General features: G+C 42.1%; 1 protein-coding gene across 1 annotated transcript; it reads left to right on the forward strand.

Moving 5' to 3' along the window:
- Positions 1-166: 166 nt before the first annotated feature.
- On the forward strand, positions 167-12,953 carry LOC115388673 (inter-alpha-trypsin inhibitor heavy chain H3-like). The gene is made up of 22 exons (XM_030091904.1): positions 167-293; positions 789-818; positions 1,029-1,052; positions 3,019-3,173; positions 3,449-3,553; positions 3,635-3,797; positions 4,099-4,209; positions 4,324-4,452; positions 5,503-5,619; positions 5,758-5,926; positions 6,030-6,155; positions 6,267-6,439; positions 6,528-6,713; positions 6,814-6,953; positions 10,157-10,317; positions 10,443-10,469; positions 10,543-10,602; positions 11,039-11,152; positions 11,359-11,560; positions 11,663-11,835; positions 12,102-12,213; positions 12,326-12,953. The coding sequence occupies exons 1-22, from the start codon at positions 183-185 to the stop codon at positions 12,462-12,464; spliced, it is 2,727 nt and encodes a 908-aa protein (XP_029947764.1). The 5' UTR covers positions 167-182; the 3' UTR covers positions 12,465-12,953.
- The last annotated feature ends 5,421 nt before the right edge of the window (positions 12,954-18,374 follow it).

Here is an 18,374-nt window from a genome sequence, read left to right on the forward strand (position 1 = left end):
TCCCACATGTTCTCACACAGTTGCAAAAGCAGCAGGTTTGTACCTCACAGTCGCCCACACTTGGAGCTCTGCCCTTTTGGTCAACAGTCAAGTGAAACACACACATATTTTGTTCCTCCCTCGAGGCAGGGAGCTCGGTTGCTCTGGACTGAAGTCAGTCAGTGTTGACTGGAGGTTTGGTCATGTCTGGACTGTTGGGAGTCCGAGTGCTGCTGCTGTGGAGCTGCTTCTGCCTCTGGTCAGGCCTGGCCTCGGGGGCTCTGGTCATCTCCAGGGACGATGAGGAGCCACAGGTAACTTCATTCAGTAACTTTCTTGTATTTTGGAAATTCCATCTTTTTTTTCATACGAATTTAATGTATTTATTGTAGTGGGTGGGGACTGCTTTCCTTTACAGCTTGCAGTGCATACATCGAAAAATATTTGGAAATGATGACTTCCAACAGTCCGGTGTTTTGAAAGAATCATTGAAGACACAATTTCTTAAAAAATCATATCTAACATATCTTGAGTCAGTGGTAAAACAAAGTGACATGTTGATTTGTAGAGTGGTTTGGATTTACTTCTGACTTATTTTAAAATAAACCAAAAACAATCAAAAATAAAAAAGCAGGAAGTGACCATATTGATACCTAAAGGGTTTAAAACCCACTGACCTTTCTGATGTGTCTGACTTCTAACTTCAATATGTGTGAAAGATTTTGCTTTCATGTTTATTTAGGTCATGTATTTTTTTTCCCTCGATAATGTTTTGGACATTGAACATAATATTGTACTTGTATTTTCAGGATTCAAGAAGATCTCCCAGATCACTGCAGGTAATACCAGAAGCTGTTTTTTGTTGTTGTATGATACTATAGGCACGTTGTTGTTTTGACTCATTGTTAGAACTTAAAAGTAGGCTGCAGTGTTCATTTTGAAGAAGTGAACTGAGGGGCTGACAAGATAGAAAAAAGTCAGAAATGAAATGCATAAAGTTGTTCCGTCTGGCATGTTCAGAGTGTAATGTTTTTTCTTTATTGTTGCAGAAAAGAAGCACTAATGAGATGATGGTGAGTGAAGATATTTCTATCTTCATGGATCATTGTGAATCAACTTAGTTTGATTCAAGAAAAACAAACTGGTGCAGTGGTGATTGCTCAAGCTGATGGACAAAAATACTGGGCCAGATGTTCTCATGTCTACAGTGGTAAACCTATGAACTGATCTGAATGAACTTTAACCGTCTGGTACATATAGAGCTTCAGGAACAGCTCTCACCTGTTTGTTTTAGATAAATCTATATCTTTGTGACTTTTCGTTCCAAAGTACCCTCATAGTATAGTGGGATATTGGATTTTAACAAATTGGTATCATGTAAGTTTTAGTCCAAATTTTTTTTTCCAACAATATGTTTATTTATATATTGTCATTTAAAATGACATATACGATTTTTAACTGAACAACCTCTCAGACACAAAATACAATTATATAACAGCAATACCTCCTAATACAAATATACAGACTATTTTGGGTTCATAGAATAGAGCTTCACGCTCTTCGGTGTCATCTTCTTCTTGATCATCAGTTAAATCAGAAGCTTCTGCATAGACTATAAAAGGTCTCCAAATACATTCAAACAGGTCTTTTTTTCCCTCTCAGTGAGTGATTCGTCGCAGTGGAAGTGTAGCCATCCAACACTTGGTCCTACTTATTTAAGTTTTTCCAGTGCGATGCAATCAGACTCTTTGCTTGTAATAAACAAATATCAATAAAAAGTTTTTCACTTTTTGTAAATCTGAAATTCTTGGGATATAAACCTAGAATAATAAAAGAAGGTTCCAGTGGTAAGTTTTTGGAAATAATAGATTTCACAGTTTGCTTTATTAAAACCCAAAATATCATATTTTCCTTACATTCCCGAATACAATGTAACAGAGTTCCATTTTCGTCTCCACATTTTGTACATATGTCTGGGATGTCTGGATTATACTGATTTAATTTTACAGGAGTAATATAAACACGCATAAGCCACTTGTATTGTAAAAACCTCAGCCGAGAATTAAAGGTTTGCTTATGGGCTTTTTTACAGACGAGTTCGCATTCCTCTAATGACAAATTTAATTCTAAATCTTTCTTCCATGATTCTAATTTTGAGGCCGAATTATCTTTGGAATTAGATAGTAATAATTTATAGAATTCTGATATTGCTCCCTTTGTTAAACTATTTTTATTAATCATTTCTTCTAACTTCAAACTGGGTGGTTTTGATAAATTCTTTTGTGTCGACCCAATGTAACTTCTTAGTTGAAGATATTTGAAGAAATATTTCTTCTATATATTGTATTTGCACATCAAATGACATCATGTAGTCTGAGTTTGCGAAGCATAGATCTTACATCATATAGATCATAGGCTAAAGTCCTGATTTCCCCAAATCGGGGTCAGCCGTGACAAAGCATCTGGTTCTTTAATATGGCTTTTTACATTGTGCCATACCTTAAACGTGTTTTTAACTACTGGGTTGCTAGTTTTCTTTATTAAATTAACTTCTGTATCAGAAAAAAGGTATAAAGGTAAGGACGGACTTGAGATGCTGCTTTCCATTTCTGTCCACTGGGGGTCATCCTTTGATTTGAAGTAGTACCTCATGGATCTGAGCTGGGCTGCCCAGGAGAACCAAACTATGTTTGGGCACATCAGTTCTCCTTCACTTCATTCCAATATTTTAGTTCTAATCCCATGTGAATGTGTGCACATAACAAAAGAAACTTGGCAGCATACACACAAGTACAAGATACGTTGAGGCAAAAAAAACCCAAACAAACAAAAAACAATCCAACTACTTTACCAAAATGACAAAATGATTAATTTACAGCTGTCAGTGATCTTCAGTCATATTCATTGTTGAACAAAATGTACTCAAGAATAACATTATTACATTACTCTATTATTAGACTGGATCTGAAGCTCGTTGGATAATGTTAGAGTTGCTTTCTGGCTTTCCTTCCATGCTCAGATGTTTTGTCTCCTCCTCAGGTGGAGGTACACAGTGTGATAGTGGACTGCGCTGTGACGTCTCGCTTTGCCCACACCGTCATGACCTCCACGGCCTTAAACAAAGCAAACGTGTCCCAGGAAATATTTTTTGAAGTGGAGATGCCGAAGACCGCATTCATCACAAACTTCAGCATGTCAGTCAGTCTCCTCTCTGCTGCTTCTGTCATCGACATGGTGGAGTTCGTCTCTACTTCTTGTCACATTTCACTGTCCTGTAAAGGACGGCAGTGGTGGTTCACTGTAGGATTCACTTAGTTTTCAGTGAAGATTCTGAATTTCAAACTCATAAACATCAATCAAATGACATGATAACTGTTGTTGCCGATTGAAAAAATGTTAATTTTGAACACTTTGCATGTGGATCCTTGAATAATGTCATTTATTTGTTTTTTCTCTTTGAATCTCACAGGGAAATTGAAAATCGGTTCTATGTGGGAGAGATTAAGGAGAAAGAAAAAGCAAAGAAACAGTATGAGAAGGCCGTTTCCTCTGGTCAGACAGCTGGACTGGTTAAGTGAGTCAACAAGAATTAAAAAATATATCATTAAATAAATCCAGTGTCGCTAGAATCAAGATATTTTCTGTTTTCTTATAGAGCCTCTGGAAGAAAAATGGAGAAGTTTTCAGTGTCCGTCAACATAGCAGCAGAAAGTAACGTGACTTTCATTTTGACGTATGAGGAGCTCCTCCAGAGGAAACTGGGCCTCTATGAGATTCTGACTCGAGTTAAACCCAAGTCTCTCGTCCAGGAGTTCAAGGTGATTTCACTGAGTTCAGCTTGTGAGAAAAGTGTTAACGCAGTTTAAGCTCCATCACATTTGGAAGTGCTGCATGAACAGCCATGGATCACTAAAATACATAAAGATGTATTTGATGTAAAAATCCACTATCAATTGCTCCTTTCAATGTATATTTACCATTGTGTACACTAACAGTGAAAACCGATATCTACTTATTTTCCTCTAACATGTTTTAACTGCAGTTTTTTCTGAAATTCAACTATTCTCTAATAACCTGACCTATTGTCCCAAACCTGGTGTGTTTGCTTGTGTGAAACAGATTGTAACAAACATATATGAGCCTCAGGGCCTCTCCTCTGTTGATGCCCACGCAACCTTCCTGTCCAATGACTTGCTCCCCCTGGTGGAGAAAACCGTCTCAGACAAAAAGGTAAATGATCCTGCAATGAACCATCCTTTACTCCTGTTTTCACACATCTGTCTCTCTTGGTTCTCTTCACATCGAGTCCCATGCAATACTGCATTTTTTGTTATTCCTTTCCAGGCACACATCTCTTTCTCACCAACAATAGACCAGCAAAGAAAGTGTCCGGGTTGTGACGGGACACTGATTGATGGAGATTTTATCATTAAGTATGATGTGAATCGAGAGAAGAACCTCGGGGACATTCAGGTCAGCTGTCAACAAGCACTTCAATCACCTTTTTTAAAATATTTATTCTATCCATTTTCAATGGTGCCTTTTTAAAGTGAGAACAATAAACATAAGCCATTTCATTTTTATTTTGTCTTCTTCTTAAAAAAGGACAGACAATATAATTCATGCCCCTTCACATTTAATCAAATATAGTCTCAAAGGGACAAAACACAATGATGTTCATGTTGAATGAGAACTGTCCGTTGTTTAATCTCCAGAGACATCAGAAGTCTGTCAAAAATTCAGTGTCCTTCATGACATTACTAAACTCACTGCTATTTCTAAAGATCCCCAAAAATTTTGCAAACAAGCAAAAAATGTGCATGTTCTCATGTGCATAATAATTGCAATATATGAATGTTTGTTCAAATTTGATTCATTATTTAATTCATTGTAAATCACTATATTTCATCATGAATTTTACCCTGATCTGATCCAGTTAATTTTAATTATATTTAAAATATCTTATTTCAAGATTCAGAGAATTATTGTTGAATAAATTTTTGAAAATGTTTTTGAACAAAATGAAGACAACACATTAAATTTTAACATCACAATTCCAGTATAGGCCAGTTGACAGGCCATTTGAATTCCAGTCTGGACCAGGTTGACTTTGGATTCTAATCTGGGTCAGCCAGAAACAGAATGTCAGTCTACATAATACTTGAAACATATGGAAACACATGGAAATAAAGTCCAAGACGAACGGCAGTCTGCCTTCAACATTAGTCAGAAGTGATCATCTCCAGCTGCAACCTGAAGCCAATGAAATCAGTTCAAAAGATGGATGGAAACAGTCTGTTGGGACCAACTTCAGCCCCCAGTCACCCTCCATCAAATAAAGTAATGTGGAAATTAGGTGAATTGTATTTGAGATTCATTTACATGTTTACAACATGTTGTATGTTTTTGAAATTGTGGTTGTACAAAAAAAAAAGTCTGAATGATGAAAAAAAGAAGAAGGATTTTGTTTTTGTATTCTGCCATTCTTTCTGATTTACTCTTTCTGTTTCTTACATTTTTCAGATTGTGAACGGATACTTTGTGCACTTCTTTGCTCCACCAGTGCTCCCTAGAGTGCCAAAGAATGTGGTGTTTGTCATTGACAGGAGCGGATCAATGGGTGGAATGAAGATGCAACAGGTGAGAGATTTACACACTGATGATGGCTCGAAGGCTCAAACACAGATTTCAGTTTACAGCAAGTGTGTGTGTGTGTGTGTGTGTGTGTGTGTGTGTGTGTGTGTGTGTGTGTGTGTGTGTGTGTGTGTGTGTGAGTAGACACGAGAGGCAATGCTGGCCATCCTCAAAGACCTGGACGAAGAGGATCACTTTGCTCTCGTCCCGTTCGACAGTGTAACTGAAGTCTGGAAGGAATCACTCACCAAAGCAACCAAGCAAAATGTGTCTGATGCCATGAACTATATCAGGACAATAGATGCCAGGGGATGTTAGTAAATTAAAAATAAGATTCAACAACAACTCAAAAACATTCACTATTATGCACTATTACGCATCAAAGATAATTTCATGTTTGTGTGTTTTCTTTTTAGCAACAGGCATGACTTCTGGAGTAACAAAAGGAATAGACATGCTGAAAAAGGGCCGACAGGAGAACAGACTCCCTGAGAGAAGCACTGATATGATCATTTTACTGACTGATGGGATGCCAGATGGTGGTAAGTTGATGGAGTGTGTATGCACTGTTTGATACACACAACGTTGATTCTGACAAGTTAATCTTCCATTTGACATTATGTTCGTCTTTGCTCTGAACTTTACCTATGAAGGATCATCTTATGTGCAGTCGAATGTTGGCTCGGCCATGGGAGAAAAGATGTCACTGTACTGTTTGGGATTTGGAAATGATGTGGATTACAACTTTCTGGATGTGATGAGCAAAGAAAACAGAGGAATGGCTCGAAGGATCTATGAAGCTTCAGATGCAACACTGCAGCTCCAGGTGAAGAGTTGAGTCTTTCTTAGTTTGTCTTTCCAGATCTGATTTGTTCTATAACATGTGTTGAAGAGTGTACTTTTGTTTCTTCCAGGGTTTCTATGAAGAAGTGGCCAGTCCTCTGCTTTTAGATGTGGACCTGCGCTATCCTGATAATGCAGTTGACTTCCTGACCACCAACAACTTTGCCCAGTTGTTTAACGGCTCAGAGATTGTGGTGGCTGGGCGGCTGACAGACAACAACCTGGATAACTTCTTAGTAGAAGTGCTCGGCCAGGGGGTGAGGCAACGGCATTGGCGGGAATACAGAGACAGAAGAATCCTGAGAAAGTGAATGCTTGCTCACTGTTCTGCTCTTTCTCTTGTTTTCCGGCTGTTAGTTTGAAGGAGACTACAAGGCGGAAGGCCAGGCCAGTGCTCTGGACTGGACAGCAATGTACCCGGATGATGAGTACATCTTTGGAGATTTCACCGAGCGTCTGTGGGCATACCTCACTATCCAACAGTTATTGGAGAAGAGGTCTGTCACATTCATGAAAGTCCAGCATCTTTTTGATAAAATCCTCTTTTCTGGGTTTTTTTTTTTTTCTTTCTGGTCTTTATGACGGCAGATTAAAAAAAAAAAAAAAAAAAAAAAAAAAAAAAAAACTTCAGGCTTACAGATGAATCAGTGAATTGAAATTTTACAGTACCTCTGGATTGGCAGACCGGGGTGGTGGTTCCTCTTTTTAAAAAGGGGGACCGTAGTGTTTGCTCCAACTATAGGGGGATCAGACTCCTCAGCCTCTCCAGGACAGTCTATTTCAGGGTAAAGGAGAGGAGGATTCGACCGATACAAGAGGAACAATCTGGTTTTCAACATTGGTCATGGAACACTGGACTAGCTCCATACCCAGGGGCCGGAAATAAATTTGGCATCAGGCCACTTTTTTATTGGCCACTTGAATATTGGGTTGGGGGGGTGGGGGGGTGGGGTGGGGGGGGGGGGAGGGGTTGGGTCATGCTCGTCCATCCGCAGAGCGAGGGGGGGTGGGGGGGGTGGAGGCTGAGGCATACATCCGTGGAGCGTGGGGTCGGGGGCCGGCCATTCACGGGGAGTGTGTCCGCTCGGGGGGGGGATACGCGGTGCGTGCATGCATTGTAATCCAGTCATGGGCCGGATTGGACGGTTTGGCCTGCGGGCCGCCAGTTGCTGACCCCTGCTCTAAACCCTCCATAGGGGGCTTGAGACTTCATGAGAGTTCGCCCAACCAGTCCACATTTGTTTTGTGGATTTGGAGAAGGTGTTCGACCACGTTCATGTGGTATCTTGTGGGAGGTCCTTTGGGAGCCTGGGATCCCTTGTTCAAGGAATACTCCGACAATTTTGGACCCATGCCCTTTCCCTATCATTGACAAAGTGAGACAAGCTCATAAATACCTTTCTTGTGTCTCTGCTTCCAGTGGCTGTCTCTCAGCTGTTAGCATCGTAGTTAGCTTAGCTCAATTGCCGGAGTTCAATAGGAGTCAGAGCCGGACTGATGAAAGTGGACAAAATACTCCTTACATTGGTCCAGGGAATGGTGTATTAGCACGTGATGTAAATCCGAATGGTTATAAAACATTCTAAAAGACGTGTTTTATCTTCAACCCGTTTAAATAACGTTTTGATACACACAGACCTGCGCATGCGCAGTGTTCCGCGGAAGGATATACCGGCGCACAGCAGTAGCAGCCGGAAGGAACAGAAGTATATAAACGTGCGCCAGATGAGTTTTGTAAACCAGTTCTGGCTGCTACTGCTGTGTGCCGGAATGATTTGTGAGATGGAGATGGCATGGAGGACTGGGGGATGGAACAACAGATGAAAATGGCAGCCAGCCGAAGACTTCAGTTAAAATGGCAAGTCAGAGGGATGTGCTTGGCACATGTGCTCAGTAACAAAGGAGAGCTTGAGAGGGAATGAGGCCTGTTTCCTCTCTCAAGTGCAACTTCGTAAAAGCCAATTCAAAAAGAGTCTCCATGAACTGTGTTGTCCATCACCTCAGACCAGGTCGAAGATGTTGGATTCACCGTGCAATGTTTTGGTGTGATGATGGAGGCTTAAAGCGATACTTCAACATTTTGGCAAATTGGCCCATTTAGCGCAATTCTTTAGTCATTTCGAACAGCATACTTACTTTTTTGTGAGGGCGAGCTGTTGTTTATTCAGAGGCGAGTCGGGGAAGGTTTTCAGGACGGACACATTGGAAGTGGATGGTATTTTTGTTCCCCCTTGTCAAACTCATCAAATACAAAATCCAACAATCCCAAAACACTTTGGTGGACACGTTATAATCTGCACATTCACTACGCTGTGGAACACCAACAAATAATATTTAGCATTACGACACTGAAGCAAATACTGGGAAATACTTTTTGTTTTGAGATCACTACGCCCAGACGCCATATTTAGTAAGTAGTTCTGTCTTAGCAATCTTCGCATAAACAACTCAATCTCGTAATTTTGCATTAATATTTCACAGCGAAGTGAATGTGCGGATTATAACGTGTCCACCAAAGTGTTTTGAGGTTGTTGGATTGTATTTGATGAGTTTGACGAGGGAGAACAAAAATACCGTTCACTTCCATTGTGTCCGTCCCGAAAATCTTACCCGAATCACCTCTGAATAAACAATAGCTCGCCCTCACAAAAAAAGCAAGTATGCTGTTCGAAATGACTAAGGAATTGCGCTAAATGGGCCAATTTGCCAAAATGTTGAAGTATCACTGACTGGTGCTTGGCTTGGTTGGTCAGTCTGCCATGTGCTTATGGCTGTAGGCCGGAGATCCTGCTACAGGCTGAAGGAACTGGCCGCTTCGCCTGTGGAAGTCTCAAAGAAAATTTTGTGAGAGTCGAGGCGGTGCTCCTCTGGCCTGTTCTGGTGGTCCTCGGTGGGGGAGTGCCTGGATGCTGGACGCCAGGGTCCTCTCTGGTTAGGCCCTGGTCTTAGGGCCTACCCTTCCTTTGTTAGCTGTTACCAGTGCTGGCTAGCCAGCTGTGGGACCAGGGAAGGTCCCTTCCTGCCACCTCAGAGATTGAGCAAGAACCCTCCTGGAGAACCTTCCTTGTCGAAGGTCTGGATCCAACTCTTGAAGTGGGGTCGGAGGAACCGCTGGGCTGGGTGGTTTTTGTGAAACTTGACCAATCACAGTTCATCACCTCCTCTCAGAGGTGGGCTTTGAAGCTTGGCTGGAATTTCAAATGCTGTTTCTGGTGCATGCTGGACTCTCGCAGGAATGAGCTTTGAAATCGGTTCTGTTCATAACTTTTATGGACAGAATTTCTTGGTGCGACCAGGTCCTGGTGGGGGGTACAGTTTTGTAACCACAGGATTTCATTCTTGCTTGATGCAGATGATGTTGTCCCGCTAGCCTCACTTGAACCTGGACTTATAGCATGTACAATGGTGGTCTGCCCTCTCCAGTTCGGCGGAGAGACCCTGGCTTGTGTTGGGGAGAAGTACTTTTTTTTTTTATCATACATGGTGTTCTTATTGTTGTTGGTGACTGATTTGAGCTGTGGCGGAGGTCTGCGCTCTCTGAGTGCCAAATTCCAGTTGATCATTATTTTCATTATTTTTCATGCTTCTTTCTGGCCATTTGTATCAGCCTATTTTAATCTTGGCATTTTAATTTACAAATATGTTTTCTCCATGTCAAATTTTTTGGGCTTCAAATTACCACTCTTGCTTTCTCTTACAGCAAAACTGGTGACTCAAATATGAAAGCCAATGCCACGGCCAAAGCCCTGGAAATGTCGCTGGAGTACAGCTTCGTAACCCCTCTCACCTCCATGGTGGTCACCAAGCCTGAGACTGAGGACGGAAACGCTGACCCTGTCATTGCTGACAAGCTGACTGAAGGTAATTTACTTTATTTTTCAACAATATTTTTTCTCCCAAGCAAAACATTTAAGCTTATACAGATAAAGATCAGAGGCTGTTTATACCAGGTTTTTATTTTTTCTGACTGTTTTTGTTTTTAACAGCCCAGAGACAAATGGCAGAGAGAATGGGTAAGACTGTTTCCAACAATACTGTACTTCAAAAAAAAAATTTTGACCTGACTTTAACTTTTTCTGTGAATAGGTTATCGCTACCAGAGTCCTCCATCATATACAAATTATCAGTATTCAGCCCCAGTTTTTGGTGAGTATATTTCGGTTTTGATGGAATCATTGCTCAGGTATGTTTCACGCTTCTAATAATGACAACAACTTTTCATTTTCCAGCAGGACAGCTGTAATGAATTGAATGTTCACATCCCTCACTACATAGATAGTCCTCAGGTATTCTTGGTGGTTCCTCTGATGGGACCTTTGGTGGAGAACATGTGGAAGAACTTTTCATTCATTCATCCATTCATCTTTGTATCTTTTTCATCAGTGATGTGAAGGGGAACGTGTGATTGGCTGCAGACTGGAAAAGTAGCAGCAGTAATATCAGATTGTTGTTCTTCAGAGCAGTAATCTTACTTTGCTGTGTAACTCTGAATGAATATTCCTACATTCATATTTGACCATGAACTTTGTGACTGAAAGAATGATATCACAGCTGAGTTCTGGTGTTCTGCTGTCATCCACAGTGGATGGAGATCCTCATTTCATAATAGAGCTTCCTGACAGACATGATGCTTTGTGCTTCAACATCAATGACAAACCAGGAACCATTTTTAACCTCGTCAGTGACCCAGAATCAGGTCAGCCCTCAGTCCAGTTTATAATGAAGACTGTATGAAACTTTGACATGTTTTAACTGCAGCATGCTGTCCTTTGACACACCAGTCAGTCTGTTGGTGATTTGGTCATCATTTGAATTATTTGTCACTTTCAGACTTCAAAAAAAAACAAATATATCAGATCTTGCTGATTAACAGTGAGTGACTGGATCCAACTGTTTCTTCAGGGATTGTGGTCCATGGCCAGATTATTGGAGACAAGAAGATTTCCCCTGACGGGACCATGAATACCTATTTTGGGAGTTTTGGCATCATTCACCAGACTCTGGGTGTCAGACTGGAGGTGAACACTCAAGAAATCTCAGTGTTTCAGGACAACAAGCAAGTCAAGCTGCTGTGGTCTGATACAGCTGCTGTCAAAGGACTCAAGTGCGTGGTCACATGTTTTCCTCTCAGATAAAAACTTCTTCCCACTGCGAGATATCCAGAAAACAAATGTTCATTCTGCTTTGTACGTTCTCGCTGCTGCAGCATGGATCTTCTTGTGACCAAAGATCGCAGTCTAACAGTCACACTGAAGGATTCGGTTAAGTTTGTCATTGTGCTGCACAAAGTGTGGGCGAAGCACCCCTACCACAGAGACTACTTGGGCTTCTACACTGTGGACAGTCACCTCCTGTCCCCTTCTGTCCATGGGCTGCTGGGTGAGGAACACAATCATTCAGAAGTATATTGGTCTAGCTGTGATTTGCTCCTCATTCAATAAGGGTTTGAAGATGTTACTAAATAAGTTTCTGCACAATAATGAAACCATTGCTTGAGAGGGTTGTTTTATTATTAGAATCACAGAGATCAAATGTGGTAAAGCTGAATTTCTTTGTCCCTAATTTGGAAAAACATTATTTGTTGTGATAAATCGGATTTTGACCATCTTGTTTTAAAATGAGGCTCTCGATGATTCGTCATTTAGGTCAGTTCTATCATGGGATTGAATATGAGGTGACGGGGCTGCGTCCAGGAGAACACCCTGATAAACCAGACGCCACCATGTATGTGAAAGGACGTGAGCTCAATGTGACCAGGTATGCCTCAAAAATCTGTAACACCTGTAGTGTGTGTCCTAAATGTACAGATTGTTGAATACGGGTCCACAGGGTTATTAAGTCTTGTTGAATTGTGTTTCTCTGTCCACAGAGGCTGGCAGAGGGACTTCAGCAGAGATGTGAAGAATGGAGAACGTGTTCCCTGTTGGTTCATCCACAGTAATGGGACCGGCCTCATCGATGGAGACGCATCAGACTACATAGTCTCCAGCCTTTTTACAACAGATTGAGACCGATTAACATTCACCATTCAAACCGTCACAGTCAAATTAATTCAATAAATCTACAAGTTCACATGTAATCACACCACAAATACTCTCAATACTCCCATGACATTGCGGGTGAATTTCTGTGTTGTGTCAACAATTTCCAATGTCAAGTTCATGCAATGTCATTTTTTGAAAAAGGATGGGAAATTTGTCTAAACAGGCCTCATATTTCTCTTCATTTAACCCATCCTGTTCATAATTACATTTAACTTCTCATGCTGGGAGCAGTGGATTACTTCATGGAGATGAGGGTCAAAGGCCTTGCTCAGGAGTCTACAGTGGTAACATATCAGCAGCGGGGTGTGATGATCGTTGTCTGATGAATTTCATGTAACGTGAGGGTTCGACGGGTTGAGGTTGGATCATATAAGGAGTAAACAGAAGGACGGAGATGGTCGTAGCCTTGTCTTTACTTGGTTCCACACTTTCTGACTCTGCACACAACACCACTTCCTGATCTCGTTTGCTTGTCCTCCATCACATTTTAACTGACCAATGAACAACTAGGAATATTTAAACTCTTCAACACATCTAAAACTTAAGGAGGTGCCGTACTTCTGTAAATATCGTAATGTGTAAATATGTAAACATATCAGAACACAAATATGGAAATAAAAGTACAATAGTGTAAACAGATTTTAACATAATGCATAAACTAACATGAAAACCTCATATTCGTAATAATATCACAGAGTGATGGCAGAGCACATAGATCCAGACTTAGGCTGTGTCCGAATGTGCACCCTATGCCCTAACCCCTCAATCACTACATAGTGCACTACATAGTGTTCACTACGTAGTGCACTACATAGTGCCCTGAATCCGTTGGCAATTCGGACACTCAGCTCCCTACTTTCTCCCCTCAGCGCTGATCACGTGACCCTCGGACGGTACTATGTTAACCACACGCACATGCTCGCCAAGACGTAATATTTTATTTTAAATGTGCTCCTATACTGCATTTTACTTTCCTTGTCATGTTTCTAATCATTGAGGAATAAATAAAAATATATTATTAAATTCAGTGAAATTATTGTAAAGTATTACATTAATACGTTATGTTCTTTGATGTTTGCGCCACTCACCTGCCGCGGGAATCTCATCCACCGGCGAAATGGCCCCCATCGTCAACTTTTCTGTGTTTTTGTTCTCTTTAATTCAACTTTTACTGGCCAAAATGACACAAATTAAGGCGAGGAGACAAAGGAGAGAGGCCTTGAGGAGGAGACGGCGAATGAGAAAGGCTCTCATTGCTTCGGCAAGACACCGCGTAAGTAAATAGGTTAATTCCCTTTTTTGCAATATCACGCCATCTGCTGGGGAAAATTAAGGGTATTATAGTCCTCATTTTTAATTGATTGCTTTTAAGCTTTGGAAGACTAATCTCATTTATCAATAGGAATCAATGTATGACTTGATCTAGCACATATCCCATTTCAGCTATTTACAGTAACTACCAAAAACCAGCTATTCCATATGTAAACACTTTTTGTAAGCCCATTTGATATGAGCTGATTGTTAAAAAAAACTGGCAAACTAAATGACCATATACAGGGGGAAAACAGGTTTTTCATTGACAACATCCTTTCTGACTTAATGTGTTAACTATATTGCATAATTATGATAACAGGAATACATACAGGAAGGAATAAATCCTCTGAAAATCCAGATTTCAACCTGTGAATAAAGCACTTACCCTTAAGAAACACATGCAAAGTCACCAACCTTGTGTTTTAGTTTTTATTAAGGCAACAACAGAAGAAAGACATAATATTGAAGTGCAACAGATAAACCTACAAAACAAGAAAATAGAACCATGTTGCACAGCTTTAAACTCCCACAAATGCTGCCATGAGAAGTTGCATTTTCAGGAGCTTAAAGCTGCAAAGTGGTTCTAGGTTAGTCATTAAAACAAACTAACCTACCTTCCCCCCCCCCCACCAGACACCACTGGCACTGTATTGTGTGGTCAACAGGAAGGTTCCCCTGTTGGCCATGTACTTTGATGGCCACTCAGAGCTCCGGCCAGACTTCCGGCTGCACCGCACCACCATCTCGGCCCTCACTGACCTGCTCTGGCCCAGAGATCATCAGGGCTGGGGGAGGCACCTGGACACCCTGGTGTTCCTCTTCTGGCTGGCCAGTGGAACCTCCTACCGGGTGGTAGCGAGGGCCTTTGACATCCCCAGGTCCACAGTCTGCGATGTTGCCCACCGGGTGGCAGACCAGATCCTCAGCATACGGAGGCACCTGATCTCATTTCCACCTGCAGAGGAACTGGAAGACATTTCTACTGGTTTCCAGCAGTTGGGTGGGTGTGCCTCTTTTCAGAGGGTTGTGGGGGCAATAGATGGCTGCCATGTGAGAATTAAACCCCCCGCAGAGCACGCCGAGTGCTACCTCAACCGAAAGCTGTTCCACTCGGTACAATTTCAGGCAGTGACTGATCACCAAGGGAGATTTTTAGACATTTTCGCCGGTTACCCTGGCTCGGTGCATGACTCCCGCGTCTTGAGGAACAGCCCCATCTACAAGGAGCAGCTGTATCCTCCCGCCAGCTTCGTCCTCCTTGGTGATGGTGGGTACCCCTGCCTGTCACGGCCCATCACCATCCTGACGCCGTACAGGCAGCCTGTGAGGAACCCTGTTGAGGCCCGGTTCAACAGGCACCACTCCAGGGCACGATCTGTGGTGGAGAGAGCATTTGGCATCATGAAGGCCAGGTGGCGGGCCATATTTTTCAAGGCATTGGAGGTTCAACCCACCTTTGCTGTGAAGGTCATCGCCTGCTGCGCTGTCCTGCACAACCTCTGCCTTCGCCACGGGGACCTGCTGGAGCCGGAGCCAGTCCAGGAGCCAGAGACAGAGGCTGTCCACCATGAGCAGGACAACCAGGGCCAGCAGAGCGGGGAGTCACTGCGGGCAGCCATGGCAGCGGCATTGTCTGCTCCGAGGGTCAGGCATCAGGCACTCCGGGACCATGATTACTGACTTGATGAACACACTGTTGGTGCCTTCCACAGCTACCTGCTAAGGTAGCTGTGCCTTCAGACCACAGACTTCAGACTCTACTTGTGCCATTTAGTTCACGTTTGTTCTAAAATAAGTGTTAATATGTACAGCAACAGATTAATATAATGTAAATAGTTTATGTAAATAGTTCATTTAATTGTCTATCCTAAAACGTAAGTAATGTATCAATTTTTCTTCATCAATCATCCTTGTTCTAATGTCATTTCTTTATTATAAAATTGTTAAATTTTGGAACTTTCCAGTGAACATAAAAAACAGCAAAAACAAACCAAACTCAATTTTTTTTCACAATTATTTCCAGGAGTTTCAAAAGTCTCTCCTGTCTCTCCTCTTCTCTTTTCTCTCTTTCCTCCTCTCTCTTCTCTCTCTCTTCCTCCCTCTTCTCCGCTCTCTCCAAGTACTGCAGCACACTCTGCCTGGACCTCTTGGCTGCTGGGGCGCTGCTCTCTCCCTCTCTCTCTCCCTCATCCTCATCCTGTGGCTCTGAGGATGCTGCAGAGGTGGAAGGGCTCTCCTCTCCAGAGGTGGCGATGAGGCAGGGAGGCCGCACAGACGGTCTGCCGCCTATCGCCTCCTCCATGAGGGAGAGCCACTTCCACTGACTGCCCTCCTTCATCCGCTCCTCCTGCAAACATTCATTTTATGCAACTGTTACATGACACCTATCGAACAGCATTAATAATAGAAACCTCACTAACCTTGAAGGTTTTTTTTAAGTTTTCCCACTTTTTGGCTGCTCTGGCAGGGGAAACCAGGCGGCCAAGCCCCATGTTCTCGATTATTGCTCTGTAATCACACACAACCACACAGTATTATGCAATAGCACACGGATTGGCCTTAAAAGAGTTATAGTTCCACAATTACATGCAACCACGCAATATTATGTAACAGCACACAAACGGGCACAATAGAATTAGTATAATTAGTATAATATAATAAGCTTACTCCCAGCCGGCGGCCGAGGCGAACCTCTTCCCGCTGAAGAAGCTACTGCAGCAGCGGAGCCGCACCAGCCGCTCCACATCCTCGTCTGTCCCTTCAAAGACACAACGCGTATATATCACACTCAGATATAAGCCCCTGGGTGTCACTACACCTGACATATTATCGGATGAACTGTTAATTACGGAGCCCCGGACATGACATGGTAAAAAAAAAATTTTAATTGTGGCCACGAATTACTAATTCGTTCCCACGAATTAATTAAATCGTGCGCACGAAATACTAATTCGTTCCCTCGAAATAATTAAATCGTGCGCACGAATTACTAATTCGTTCCCACGAATTAGTTATATCATTCATATACTGAACAGTTCAGTAAAGTTGGCAGCATATTGACAGATACGGACTTTCAGTCTCAATAACTCTTTAACAAAATGTCAGTAGCATACAAAGGGCGCTGCATCCCATCGTTGTGAGGTGGACGATATGCTACAAGCTCATTTTTATTAAAAATATCTGTCTATCAAGCAGCAGAAACAATATTGATTTCAATCAGCACCCGGTAGTGCTGCGGGCTTCAGGGACCGTCTACAATTTACAAGACGCTGCAACAGTGAAGACAAATAGCTCAAAAAAAACAAAACAAAAAAAAACCCAACAACTAAAACAACAACAACAAAAAAAAACGTAATACCACCACTGGGATTTACTACAGCGTCACCATAATCGCTACAACCTTCATTTGTCTCCTATCAAATTTATTGGATATGGTGTTTGTCTTCACTGTTGCAGCGTCTTGTAAATTGTAGACGGTCCCTGAAGCCCGCAGCACTACCGGGTGCTGATTGAAATCAATATTGTTTCTGCTGCTTGATAGACAGATATTTTTAATAAAAATGAGCTTATAGCATATCGTCCACCTCACAACGATGGGATGCAGCGCCCTTTGTATGCTACTGACATTTTGTTAAAGAGTTATTGAGACTGAAAGTCCGTATCTGTCAATATGCTGCCAACTTTACTGAACTGTTCAGTATATGAATGATATAACTAATTCGTGGGAACGAATTAGTAATTCGTGCGCACGATTTAATTATTTCGAGGGAACGAATTAGTAATTCGTGCGCACGATTTATTAATTCGTGGGAACGAATTAGTAATTCGTGGCCACAATTTAATTTTTTTTTTACCATGTCATGTCCGGGGCTCCGTAGTTAATCGTTAAGTATTTGCTTTAGAAAATGCCGAAGATATCGATGCACTGTAGCTAACACAGGCTAAATATTAGCACCAGCGCTAACTTTCAACTTCAATGGGTCAAATATACGTTCACAGTGGCCGAAACTTTACACATCTTTAACCTTTACCTTGTTATAATGTGTTCATGTCCAGCAAAGTAACAATATTGTAATGAAATACTTACATTTATATGTCACAGCTCCGGCTCCCACTTCACGCTGCCGCTCTTCCGCCGTCATTTTGCTAGAGACTCGCAATGCACGATGGGTAATATCGAGCCGTCTAGGGAGCATCGATGTTCACTACTTTTCAAGATGCATTGTGGGAAAATTCTAGTGCCCTACTTTTTTGCTATCTGGACATTCGGACACCCCTAAAAATGGCGTCTTCACTATGTAGTGCCCTATGTAGGGAATAGGGTGCACATTCGGACACAGCCTTAAACACCACCAGAGCATTGCTGGACCTTCTGCCACCCATGGTAAGCTGGGAGAAATCCCGAGTGCCGGAGAGCTGAGTCACCATCAATCACGAACTCTGTTTGCAGACCAGTGGACTGGTGGGTGACACACGGCCAGCTTGCTGTTCGCTTGCTGTTCACTTGCTGGGATTTACTGTGATGACACAATGACCGAGAAACAACTACATGGCTGCATC

This window comes from Salarias fasciatus, chromosome 5, assembly GCF_902148845.1.
Source record: "Salarias fasciatus chromosome 5, fSalaFa1.1, whole genome shotgun sequence".
In the NCBI taxonomy this organism is placed as follows: domain Eukaryota; kingdom Metazoa; phylum Chordata; class Actinopteri; order Blenniiformes; family Blenniidae; genus Salarias; species Salarias fasciatus.

What these genes read in the sequence shown, in the direction of transcription:
- LOC115388673 (XM_030091904.1), top strand. Translation starts at nt 183, where the DNA reads ATGTCTGGACTGTTGGGAGTCCGAGTGCTGCTGCTGTGGAGCTGCTTC. An exon ending in CAGACAGCTGGACTGGTTAA is followed by an intron (nt 3,554 to 3,634) that starts GTGAGTCAACAA and finishes GTTTTCTTATAG; the next exon opens with AGCCTCTGGAAGAAAAATGG. An exon ending in CAACAGTTATTGGAGAAGAG is followed by an intron (nt 6,954 to 10,156) that starts GTCTGTCACATT and finishes TTTCTCTTACAG; the next exon opens with CAAAACTGGTGACTCAAATA.